The sequence below is a fragment of the Salmo trutta genome, chromosome 3 (assembly GCF_901001165.1).
Source record: "Salmo trutta chromosome 3, fSalTru1.1, whole genome shotgun sequence".
Classification (NCBI taxonomy): domain Eukaryota; kingdom Metazoa; phylum Chordata; class Actinopteri; order Salmoniformes; family Salmonidae; genus Salmo; species Salmo trutta.
The window spans coordinates 58,758,471-58,771,903 of NC_042959.1; the positions used below are offsets into that span (position 1 = coordinate 58,758,471).

Consider the following 13,433-nt stretch of genomic DNA (forward strand, 5'->3'; position numbering starts at 1 on the left):
AGAGAGAGAGGCACCGTGGCACAGTCTGGTCCTGACTCCCTGACCTTGGACAGTGACCTTGTCTAAATAATAGATCATCTTAACCTCATTTCATGCAATAACCAATCCAAACGTTTTTTCATGGAGGAGAAGTACAAATTGTTCAAATAAGAAGGGAGCTGAGTTCAGAAGTACAGGGAATATAGGGACATTTCAGACAAGAGGTCTTCATGGATCCGGGTAGACCCGATATGCCCGAAACCCGACCCGGGCCCGATGAGGTACGGGGTCTGAAATTCTAACTTTTCCCTCAGGTCCGGGTTGGGTCCTGTTTGATTGTCATCAGGTCTCGGGTCTATATCACTACAGCTGGTAGACCTGAGTGGACTCGAATGGACCCAGCCACGGCTCTGCATTGCCTAGCAGATATTTGTTTTACGCTAATAAGGTGAATTTACTAACTTATAGAAGGCCCTAGCCAACATTTAAGGACCTATTTGTTAACCAGAAGAGCAACATGATAAACATAGTTTTTTGTCACTCAGGTCCAATTGGGTCTGGGTCTGATTGTTCTCGTGTCCATTAAGGGTTCAGGTCTGATTGTTCTCGTGTCCATTAAGGGTTCAGGTCTGATTGTTCTCGTGTCCATTAAGGGTTCAGGTCTGATTGTTCTCGTGTCCATTAAGGGTTCAGGTCTGATTGTTCTCGTGTCCATTAAGGGTTCAGGTCTGATTGTTCTCGTGTCCATTAAGGGTTCAGGTCTGATTGTTCTCGTGTCCATTAAGTTTCCTGATTTCTCGGGTCCATTAAGGGTTCAGGTCTGATTGTTCTCGTGTCCATTAAGGGTTCAGGTCTGATTGTTCTCGGGTCCATTAAGGGTTCAGGTCTGATTGTTCTCGTGTCCATTAAGGGTTCAGGTCTGATTGTTCTCGTGTCCATTAAGGGTTCAGGTCTGATTGTTCTCGGGTCCATTCGGGTTCAGGTCTGATTGTTCTCAGGTCCATTCAGGTCCTGGTCCCCATTTAATAAATATGATCAGTCCATTCGGGTCGTGTCTGATTGTGTTTGGGTCGTTTCGGGTCAGGTTCCAACATTTTGGAACCTCTAGTTAAGACAGAGTTCATCACCACATTTGAGAGACATACATATGCAGTGGTGTTAGGAGCTGCACTATCGCTGCTTGTCCTATAAATGCCAGCCAACCTAAAACCTCTGAAGCACTGAAGCGCACCACATGTAATTAGAACTTGAGTGAAAAAAACAACATTTTGGTTTTGACTGAAGTGAGTCAGACGGTGGGAGAGTTAGCTAGCTGTGCTGTGTGTGGTATCTGCCTCAGGGCCTCCCCACTTTCATCTTCCTGTCGCTCTGACTTGCTTTAGAGTTTTTAACCCAGACAAACTTGTCTCCATCCGTCTGTCTGTCTTCCTGTCTGTCTTCTTTTTCTGGGAGAGGAGGAAAGGAGGAGGAGGAGGAGGGGGAAAGAAGGTGGGAAGGAGGGGTGTGAGCAGTCGCTCCAGACTGTGCTCGAGTGTTGCCAACGGCGCCTGCTGCAACGGGGCATCAGGTCAATGTTCCCCTCTGCCAAACTGCCTGCCAACAGCCAACAGAGAAGGAGGGATGGAGGTAGAAGGAGGGAGGGAAAGGGGGAGAGGTAGATGGAGAGAGAGGGAGGAAGGGTGAGAGGAAGAGATGGATGGTGGGACTGTGAGAAGGAGGGAGTACAGTGTAACAGTGAAAGGAAGGGAGAGTGTGTGAGAAGAAGGAAGAGAGAGAGGGAGTGTGAGAGGGATTGAGTGTGAGTGCCTTTTGGTCAGGCCAGGGAAAATGCCACACATCCATCCACAGATAACATATTCATGCTTCCCTGTATGTAGGCATGGCTCACCAGATAACAAACCAAGAGATGGGCTGGAGCAGGTTCATACTTACCCACGTCACCACCAACCAACCACCACCGACCAACCACCATCATCCCCAACATCTGTCCTAACATCACCACCAACATCACCACCAACATCACTCCCAACATCACCAACATCACCTCCAACATCTGTCCTAACATTGCCGCCAACATCACCACCAACATCACCCCCAACATCACCTCCAACATCTGTCCTAACATTGCCACCAACATCACCCCCAACATCACCCCCAACATCTGTCCTAACATCACCACCAACATCTGTCCTAACATCACCACTAACATCACCACCAACATCACCCCCAACATCACCCCCAACAGCTGTCCTAACATCACCCCCAACATCACCCCCAACATCTGTCCTAACATCACCCCCAACATCACCCCCAACATCTGGCCAACATCACCCCCAACATCTGTCCTAACATCACAACCAACATCATCACCAACATCACCCCCAATATCTTCTTTAACATCACCACCAACATCACCCCCAATATCTTCTTTAACATCACCACCAACATCACCCACAATATCTTCTTTAACATCACCACCAACATCACTCCCAACATCATCACCAACATCACCCACAATATCTTCTTTAACATCACCACCAACATCACTCCCAATACCTTATTTAACATCACCACCAACATCACCTCCAATATCTTCTATAACATCACCACCAACATCACTCCCAATATCTTCTTTAACATCACCACCAACATCACCCCCAATATCTTCTTTAACATCACCACCAACATCACCCCCAATATCTTCCCTAACATCACCACCAACATCACCCCCAATATCTTCCCTAACATCACCACCATCACCCCCAATATCTTCCCTAACATCACCACCAACATCACCCCCAATATCTTCCCTAACATCCCCACCAACATCACCCCCAATATCTTCTTTAACATCACCACCAACATCACCCCCAATATCTTCCCTAACATCACCACCAACATCACCCCCAATATCTTCTTTAACATCACCACCAACATCACCCCCAATATCTTCCCTAACATCACCACCAACATCACCCCCAATATCTTCCCTAACATCACCACCAACATCACCCCAACGTCAGCTGCTGTGGTGTTAGAGTTATTGCCCTGAGTTGGATTTAGCCTTTTTAACTACGAAATGTTCCACAACATTCAACAACCCTGTGACCTCATCATCCGGCGCCAGCGACCCGAGCGCCATGGCACCAGATGTTGTAGCCGGCCTATCAGAGGTGCTCCCCCGGATCGAACACAACAGATGCCTTGCAAGGGCACAGAATGACGTGAAATATTTAGCATGCAGAGAGAGCAGAGAGCAGGGTGAGTCTGAGACAAGCCTGGGCATTACCATTTGAAGGGCACGGTGCGGTGCAGAGAGAGGAGAGAGAGGCACACACTCCCTCACACACAAACAGATATTTTAGTGCTCTTACCTACAGTGCTATTGTGCTTTCTCCCTCTCTCTCTCTCTCTCTCTCTCACTCACTCACTCACTCACTCACTCACTCACTCACTCACTCACTCACTCACTCACTCTCTCTGTCTCCCTCTCTCTCTGTCTCCCTCGTTCTATCTATCTGTCGGTCTCACACACACACACACACACACACACACACACACACACACACACACACACACACACACACACACACACACACACACACACACACACACACACACACACACTAGGGTTGTGGTACTGATCATTATTGTGGGCAGCCAATCAGAAGGTTGAGCATTAACAAATGAGTCTAACTTCACCTCTTTCCTAGTCGCCTCAGAGGTCAGCTGAGGCATCCTGAGTCAGGCAGACACACAGCAAAACCTGAAATGGCACCCTATTCCCTAGCAAGTGTGCACTATGTGTTAGCCCTATGTAGCTCTGGCCAAAAGTACTGAACAAGGAACTAGTGTGCCATTTCAGACACAGAAAGGTAGAGGACATTCACCAGTATGGGACTGCACTTAGTTCTCTTATAACACTTCCCTTTTCTTGTCACCTTCCTACCTTCCTTTCCTTTCTTCCTCTATTTTCTACTCACAGAGGTAGCTAGCCTTATGATGAAGATCATATATTCTACAATCTACATGCTGTCAGAGAGCTGCCAAAATACAATCTGTTTGAATCCTCAGTGGATGTTTTTTCAACGCCACAAGCTTCCTAACGTGGCAGGCATGGTGTTGAATCCATTAAGGCTGTCGGCCAATCATCTCTCTGCCTGTCCTCGTGGCTCGGCGAATGATAGCGAAGAAATAGGAGCGAGGCTAGCAACCAAGAGGCCATTTACAGACTGCAGCAGCACAACAGTCTCAAGGCTCCACGCCATGCTCACTGAATGAAACAACAAGGGCAGTGGTAGCGTGTATGTGTGTGTGTGCTTCTGTGTGCATATGCGTGCTCTTGTGTGTGCATGTGGGCTTTAATGTGCATTTGTATGTGTCTATTATGCTTGAGTGATGCACAGAGAGAGATCCAGAAGAGAAATATGCCCTGGAGTTCAAGTCATTCAAATGAACAGTGATTTTTTTTCTGCTTTTTTGGGCCACGGTAATTCCTCTGTTAGCGAATTGAAAAGCCTTGGCTGGGGGCTGTTTTTGGGTGATATTGATATGGTTTTAGAAAATGAATAGCAACCATCCCTCTGAGTTTATATGAGCAGCATTGTTGATTTATGGGCAGGCTTTGATAAAAACAAAGCTGTCCCACTTTGTTGGCAGACACTGTTAAGTGGAGGATAGATCATTAAAGCCAGCTAGGGTTTGGTGGTGAGACATTGTTCTGTTGGTACACTTGAAGCTGCTGGGTGTGTGTATGTGGGTGTGTGTGGGTGTGGGTGTGTTTGTGTGTGTGTGTGTGCGTGCGTGCGTGCGTAACCTTTTGAGATTATGTGGTAGGGGGAAAAGAAAGGTAAACTCTACACATTACACTCTGTGCTCTCAAGTGTTTTACAGTATTTAGACCCGTAAGAACATACAATATTTAGACCCGTAAGTCATAGTCGGTGGTAGTATTGTGTGGTAACCTACACTCCAAACTCAACTCCCGGGGCAATCAGAGAGCATGGTCCTTTTCTGTTGTCTCTGCCATAACCTAGCAGTACAGGATCAGAGAGGTTCACTGTGAAGTCTGAGGAGGGGACAAGACCCAGGGGTTACACAGATTGTATTATCTTTCTACCCGGATCAAAAGATGTGGCAAAGTTTCTGCTGTCTGTCAGTTCACGGGGGAGAAATAAAATCCAAAAGCCAAAACAAAGCCAAAAAGAATAACAGCAAGTGTTTGCAGAACTGACAGCAGTTGACAAAGCCCTGTCAGGGATTAAAATATGTCATCAAACCAGGGTATTCAGCTGAAGGGTATACTGTAGCACGATGGACATCACTCACTGACAGAGGGCTTTTCCTGTCCAACCCACCGCTGTATTGTAGCACTGCTTAATGCCTTACATAACAGGTGAAGATGGAAGGTGCAGTGGAAGATCACATCTTTATTATTCTATACCTGAGTTACCGGAGGGTTGTCTCATGTTACACTTAACGGTTCATTCCAGCAAATCATCTGCATTTCTAGATCCGTCACTAAAAGTGTGATTTAATATGATACCACTTCCTTGTTAGCTTCATTGAGTGTACCTTACAAAGTAACAACACACAATCACAATCACATTCTACAATCACAGAAATAGAATTACTATAACAAAAATTCCCGTGCAGTTCATTCTATTTCTATGCATACTATGTCAAATCAATGTAAATAGTCCGGGTGGCCATTTGATTAATTGTTCACCAGTCTTATGGCTTGGGGGTAGAAGCTAGTAAGGAGCCTTTTGGTCCTAGACTTGGCGCTCCAGTACCGCTTGATGTGCGGTAGCAGAGAGAACAGTCTATGACTTGGGTGACTTGAGTCTTTTACACCGCCTAGGACCTGGATGGCAGGAAGCTTGGCACCAGTGATGTATGGGGCAATATGCACTACCCTCTGTAGCGCCTTACGGTCGGATGCCAAGCAGTTGCCATACCAGAAGGTAATGCAACCGGTCAGCATGCTCTCGATGGTGCAGCTGTAGAACTTTTTGAGGATCTGGGGACCCATGCCAAATCTTTTCAGTCTCCTGAGGGGAAAAGGTGTTGTCGTGCCCTCCTCATGACTGTCTTGGTGTGTTTGGACCATGATAGAGCGTTGGTGATGTGGACACCAAGGAACTTGAAACTCTCAACCCGCTCCACTACAGCCCCGTTGATGTTAATGGGGGCGTGTTCGGCCCTCCTTTTCCTGTGGTCCACGATCAGCTCTTTTGTCTTGCTCACATTAAGGGAGAGGTTGTTGTCCTGGCACCACACTGCCAGATCTCTGACCTCCTCCCTATAGGCTGTCTCATTGTTGTCAGTGATCAGCCACTGTTGTGTTGTCAGCAAACTTAATGATGGTGTTAGAGTCGTGCTTGACCACGCAGTTGTGGGTGAACAGGGAGTACAGGAGGGGACTAAGCACGCACCCCTGAAGGGCCCCAGTGTTGAGGATCAGTGTGGCATATGTGTTTTTGTCTACCCTTACCACCTGGTGCTGACTCGTCAGGAAGTCCAGGATTAAGTTGCAGAAGGAGGTGTTTAGTCCCAGAGTCCTTAGCTTAGTGATGAGCTTTGTGGCCACTATGGTGTTGAATGCTGAGCTGTAGTCAATGAACAAGATTCTCACATAGATGTTCATTTTGTCCAGGTGGCAAATGGCAGTGTGGAGTGTGATTAAGATTGCGTCATCTTTGGATCTGTTGGGGCGGTATGCAAATTGGAGTGGGTCTTTGGTTTCCAGGATGATGGTGTTGATGTGAGCCATGACCAGCCTTTCAAAGCCCTTCATGGCTACCGACATGAGTACTACGGGGTGGTAATTATTTAGGCATGTTACCTTCGCTTTCTTGGGCACAGGGACTATGGTGGGTCTGCTTGAAACATGTAGGTATTACAGACTCGGTCAGGGAGAGGTTGAAAATGTCAGTGAAGACACTTGCCATTTGGTTCGCACGTGCTTTGAGTACACATCCTGGTAATCCATCTGGCCCCACGGCTTTGTGAATGTTGACCTGTTTAAAGGCCTTGCTCACATCGGTTACAGAGAGCGTGATCACACAGTCATCCAGAACAGCTGGTGCTCTCATGCATGCTTCAGTGTTGCTTGCCTCGAAGCATGCATAAAAGGCATTTAGCTTGTCTGGTAGGCTCGTGTCACTGGGTAGCTCGCGGCTGGGTCTACCTTTGTACTCCGTAATAGTTTGCAAGCCCTGCCACATCCGACGAGCGTCAGAGCCAGTGTAGTAGGATTCAATCTTAGTCCTGTATTTAAACTTTGACCTTTTGATGGTTCGTCTGTGGGCCTAGCAGGATTTCTTATAAGCGTCCAGATTAGTGTCCCACTCCTTGAAAGCGGCAGCTTTAGCCTTTAGCTCAGTTGGATGTTGCCTGTAATCCATGGCTTCTGGTTGGGATATGTACGTACGGTTACTATGGGGATACGGTTACTGTGGGGACGACGTCGTCGATGCACTTATTGATGAAACCGGTGACTGAGGTGGTATACTCCTCATTGCCATTGGATGAGTCCAGGAACATATTCCAGTCTGTGCTAGCAAAACCGTCTCATAGCGTAGCATCCGCGTCATCTGACCACTTCCGTATTGAGCGAGTCACTTGTAATTCCTTGCTTTAGTTTTTGGTTGTAAGGAGGAATCAGGAGGATAGGATTATGGGCATATTTGCCAAATGGAGGGCGAGGGAGAGTCTCTGTGTGTGGAGTAAAGGTGGTCTAGAGTTTTTTTCCTCTGGTTACACATGTGACATGCAGGGCATGTCACAGTCATTAGTGAGGAGAAACGGCACCTTTAAGTCAGCTCAAATCATTTCCCTTTCCCCTGCAGTAGGCAGCTATCTACCTGTTTTGTTTGTAGTCTCAGCACTTTCATAAGCAAGCTGTCGATGTTCAGGGCTCATTGTTCAGACAGAATGCCACCCGCTCAGGCCGTTTGACAACAGAACTGCTGCTCTAGCATTTAGTGAGGGTTAGATGAGACTGGGAGTCTGCAGTCTGCATTCTCCCTCCATTCATTATGCAGACCATTCCTACCCCAGAGAGCTACAGCCCTGGCAATTAAGGACACCTGCACCATGTCAGATATAGAGTTTATTCAATTTCGATTTTGCGTCCCAATATTGCACTTTATATACATCACAGAAGACTGACATATAACAAAACCATTTGACATACACTACTGGTCAAAAGTTTTAGAACACCTACTCATTCTAGGGTTTTCTTTATTTTTACTATTTTCTACATTGTTGAATAATAGTGAAGACTTCACATCTATGAAATAACACATATGGAATCATGTAGTAACCCAAAAAGTGTTAAATAAATCAAAATATATTTTATATTTGCCTTGATGACAGCTTTGCACACTCCTTTTTCTCCCCAATTTTGCGATATCCTATTGGTAGTTACAGTCTTGTCCCATTGCTGCAACTCCCGTACGTACTTAGGAGAAGCGAAGGTCGAGAGCCATGCGTCCTCCAAAACACGACCCAGCCAAGCCGCACTGCTCCTTGACACATGCTCTCTTAACCCGTAAGCCAGCCACACCAATGTATCGTAGGAAACACCGTACAACTGGCGACCGGAGTCAGCATGCATACGCCTGGCCCTCCACAAGGAGTCGCTAGAACGCGATGGGACAGGGACATCCCGGCCGGCCAAACCCTAAACTAACCTGGACGACGCTGGGCCAATTGTGTGCCACCTCATGGGTCTCCCGGTCACGACCGGCTGCAACACAGCCTGGGATCAAACCTGGGTCTGTAGTGACGCCTCTAGCACTACGATGCAGTGCCTTAGACCGCTGCGACACTCGGGAGTCAGAGTCTAAAATGTTTTTGTTTATCAATTAAGAAATTGGGAAAAATATGAGCATTCCACCCATTAGGCCACTAGGTCATTTGACTGCAGGAAAGGCCTATGGTAGGATAGGATAGGCGTTCGTCACAATAAATGGCCACAGAGGGTTATGGCTCTATCATGACCATTAATTCAACTTTGAAGAGAAGAAATTGCATTCATATGGAGATATGCCATAGGCTGCACTATTATAGTGTGTTTGAGTTTATAATGAGTGTCTAATTGTTCAATAATAGCTAAGACAGAGGTAATTAATAGGCTGCCTATTGAGCGTGGGAGAACAGGGATACATACGGTACATATAATGACATAACAGTGTAATTGACAGAAAAATACATTTCCGTTGTGTGTTTCTATCCATTTCCTTTAAACACAACAAAATAAAGGCATGAGCAACTTGAAAATCATTCAGATAGCGAACGTTGAGTAAGGCTTGCCTGGAGTCTTAATGTCTAAGAGCTGAATCCTGCCTGATTTCCATCCCCACAAAGACACAGAACATTCAGTGTTTTCACTAAATTAGGTTTCTTTGTGATGGTGTTTTTTTCCCCCGTCATTCACAATGCTGTTGCATAACACAGTGTAATGGGACTCATAACTGTCATATCGGCCATTTTGCTGTTATGGATGTCAAACCCAGCCAAGCCAGTATTGCAGCATATCTACATGACAAGCCTCATATACAGCTGCATAAACTAAAGGCAGTGTTTTTGTTGTTTTCATAAGCGAGTGGAGTGGAGCCAAGCTGCCCCCTTTCCTCTAGCTCTAATCCCTCTTACTGGGTGTAGTGATAAGCATGTTTGACTTGGCCCACATTTCCTGTGTTGTTTCTGCCTTGCCAAACCATGTGACTCCCAGTCCCTGTAGAGATGGATAATCTGAGTGATGCCTGTTAGGCACCGCTCTCCTCCTGGACCAAGCAACAGAACAGCAGAGAAGGAAAACAAAATGCCCGCTTTTCATTTGCTTTCCTCCCTTTTCTCCTTCCCTCTTTCCCTTACCTCTTCCCCCTTATTAAATGTTTTGCTGCTCATAGATAGATAGAATCTGTTGGTGGGAGCTGGTGGCTTTGTTGACATGCTTTGCCATCTCCCTCCCCATGTGATGGGATTAAACGCCATAGGGCCACTGGTGACCTAACCGTCTCTGGCCCCAGCCCATTGGCCCACTGAAAGCTGTGATAAACCGTGCCGATGCAAGCTGTAGCCAGTCAGATCAGACGGTATGTGTAGATTGAGGAGGGTGGTGGATAGTTGCTGTACACCAGTTGAAGGCTATTGACACGGGTCCCGTGTGGCTCAGTTGGTAGAGCATGGTGTTTGCAACGCCAGGGTTGTGGGTTAGATTCCCACGGGGGACCAGTACGGAGAGAAAAAATGTATGAAATGTATGCATTCACTACTGTAAGTTGCTCTGGATAAGAGCGTCTGCTAAATGACTAAAATGTAAAAAAATGGAGATGCAGCCCAGTTGTCAGGGACACAGTCTTTGGAGCTTACACTAATTACCTCTGAAGAAAGAAAAAAAACTATTGTAATTATATTGTTTAATAAGATCCATCTTTGTTTTCTAAGCAGTGGTAGTTATCAATACAAACCAATTTCATAATATTATTCCTGTTATTTCTGTTATTGTATGGGAGGTTATGGCTTGGACAAGGCTTACTTTACAATAACTCCTGTTATTGTGGTAAACGTATCTTACCATATATGATGATTAGATGTGTTGAACACTAAACAAGGCGACACCAGCCAGGCATTGTTGTGATCCCTGTGGAAAGTGTTATTGTTTTGCTGTTCGGTGCCACAGACTACACTGTCCTGATTAGCGGCTGATATTTCAGCGGGTGGCACAAAACAGCTGCAGTCTGCTTACATGCACACACACACACACACACACACACACACACACACACACACACACACACACACACACACACACACCAGCCAGTGAATCAGATCTGGAAGGAGGACCCTCACTGATGAGGTGGTAATTATTGTTTTCTCCCAAGGGATTCTGGGATAGACATCACACACACCTACAGGTTTTCTCTTCCTGTCTGCCCTCCTCCAGAACCTTGATCACCACGGTGTAACTCTACCTCTCTCCTCTTTCATTATAGCATGTTCACATGCTGAAAACTTTACCTCAAAAACAATCATCACAAAACAAACCCTTTATTTAAGTTACTCCTAAACAAAAAAGCGTAGGTTTTAGTAGAATATCTATAAGGGTCCTCAGAGCAACATACTGCCCTCAAAGCTCCGTCAGTATGATCGCATATGGAAATGTTTACGTTTTTTCAATGTTTTCTTTAAGATAGGGCCTACTACTAGGGTTGTTGTTTATGGGGCTCATAACTGCTGCTGCCAGGAGTTCTGAGAAGAACCTTGTATTGCTGCTTCAGGCTACTCTGACAGGCCTTGTCTACGGGAAAGACTGACGGACTTTAGTTTACATACCATAGATAGTACTTTAGGAGTACTTGTTCATCCATTTACACTATCTTCTCTAAATAATATGTGCTTGCCTCATGTTTTTGATTTTCCATGCTTTATAATGTTGATGATATAGCAACGTAGTAGGCAGGGAAATCAGTAACTGGCAGGTATACAACGTCTTCATAGTCATTGTGGTGTTTTTGTTAACTCGCAGGTGCTGCATACTTATATAATGTTTCTTCTGCATGTTTGATACCTGGATTAGCTTAGTGAACTTTGTACTGAACTTGTTTATAAATAAACTAGCCTGTTGTGTAAATCCTATGGTGAGACGTTTAATTGGCTTTTACACTTTGGCGTAGGTTCCTTTGATTTAGGTCAGTGTCTCATAGGATAAGGTTTAATCATGTATAGGTCATCTTATGTAAGCAAGTGATCCACTTCACTTTACAGCATCAACAGTGTTTGTATTGTGAAATTGCTGTCTGACATTGTGTGTAGAAAATTACCACGTCTGGGTCAAATACATAATGTCAAATACTTTCAAATATTTGAGCTGTGCTTGATTTCGTTTGCCCAGGCCTACAAGGGAACCAACGGAATAGTCCCTGTTAACACATATCTTTACACTTATTATCTGTTTGATGTTTGATCAATGACAGCATATCTCGTTCAGAAGTGTCCAATTCATATTCCTGTTATAATATTGTTGTGTTTTATTATAAAACAATAAAATATTGTTGAAATGGTTTGTTAAATTGAATTGTTAATGAGGACCTCATTAAGTTATTGATCTCTCCTCCAATTAATCATAGCCAGAGTATGGAATATGCCACACCGTGAATATGTTGCATTCACTCTACATCATTATCAATAGCTGCTGTGCTGACTGCTGACATAACATAATATGATGAACTGTTTTGTTATTGGCAGCAATGTATATGCACTGTATCTTTTGACACTTTTGAATTTACAAGGTCATATTTCCCACTTCCTGTTGCATCACCATGTTATTACTGAATATGTGGTGTTATGTGTTATGACTGACTCCATATTTCCTGTTGTTGTTTTGTTTTGAACAGACTGAAGAAGAAATCCCAGTCAGTGGATATTGCCACTCAAGGATTCTCCTCTACCCTGGTGCCAACCTCGCCGATCAACAAGACTGCACCACCTGTTACCAAGACAACCACATTGGGGGTGCAGCAAAACAATGCAACCAATTCCCAGAGAATCTGCAGTCCACGGTGCAGTGAGCTGAAACGCGGCTACACCATCGGTAAATGGAAAGTGCTAGAATTCTGATCTGCCCATCTATGTGTGTCCACGTTCCATGTTCCTCCATTTGACTTTCCTCCAGGGACACGAGTCTGTGGCAGGAAGAGGAAGGGATGTTGGAGGGTTGTGTGTGTGTGTGTGTGTGTGTGTGTGTGTGTGTGTGTGTGGTGTGTGTGTGTGTGTGTGTGTGTGTGTGTGTGTGTGTGTGTGTGTGTGTGTGTGTGTGTGTGTGTGTGTGTGTGTGTGTGTGTGTGTGTTGCTTTGTAAGGCGACTGACTGATTGAACCTCAAGATGGCCTCATTGCCTCAAGTCACAATAAATCATTTTTGGGGAGTGCTGGTTGGTGCTTGTGGCAGCTATAGGCTACTTTATATTTATGTAGGAATATATTTAGCTATTGTCAGAGGTGTAGTAATAACACTTGAGGAAGCACACTTTCTGAGTTGGTAAAATGTGTTTGGGGAGTTCATAATGCAATTCTGTGCACACACTATCTCTGAATCATTCTGCCTCTGAAATGCGATTGCCCATTGACTTCGCTACTTTTGTTAGCTAGCTTAAAGGATGGACAGAGTACTGTCGAGGTGTTCTGCATGTGTCGGACTTTTAGTTAATCATTTGGTTTAACCTTGTACACACACACCTTGTACATCTTAACCCGCTGTTAATAGAGAGATGATTGGCTGTTGAATCATACTGACACCAATGGCAAGGTAGGAAGGAGTGCAATGTAAGTCAGTCGGTCGGTCAGTCAGTCAGTCAGGGCTGATGAATGGTGAATTGAATCAATTCAGTTTGGTATTATATATTGATCTGATGTAAGAAGAGGTCCATTCATGACCAGACAGTT

At 45.2% G+C, this 13,433-nt stretch overlaps 1 protein-coding gene across 7 annotated transcripts in view; it reads left to right on the forward strand.

Annotated features, from left to right (window-relative positions):
• The window catches only part of LOC115181010 (oxidation resistance protein 1), a 162,417-nt gene that overhangs the window by 62,388 nt on the left and 86,596 nt on the right, over positions 1-13,433 (forward strand). For all 7 annotated transcript variants that reach the window (XM_029743157.1, XM_029743143.1, XM_029743148.1 and 4 more), the window contains one exon: positions 12,387-12,583. In XM_029743157.1, the coding sequence (XP_029599017.1) occupies positions 12,387-12,583 (197 nt within the window). The remainder of the gene's footprint in view (positions 1-12,386; positions 12,584-13,433) is intronic.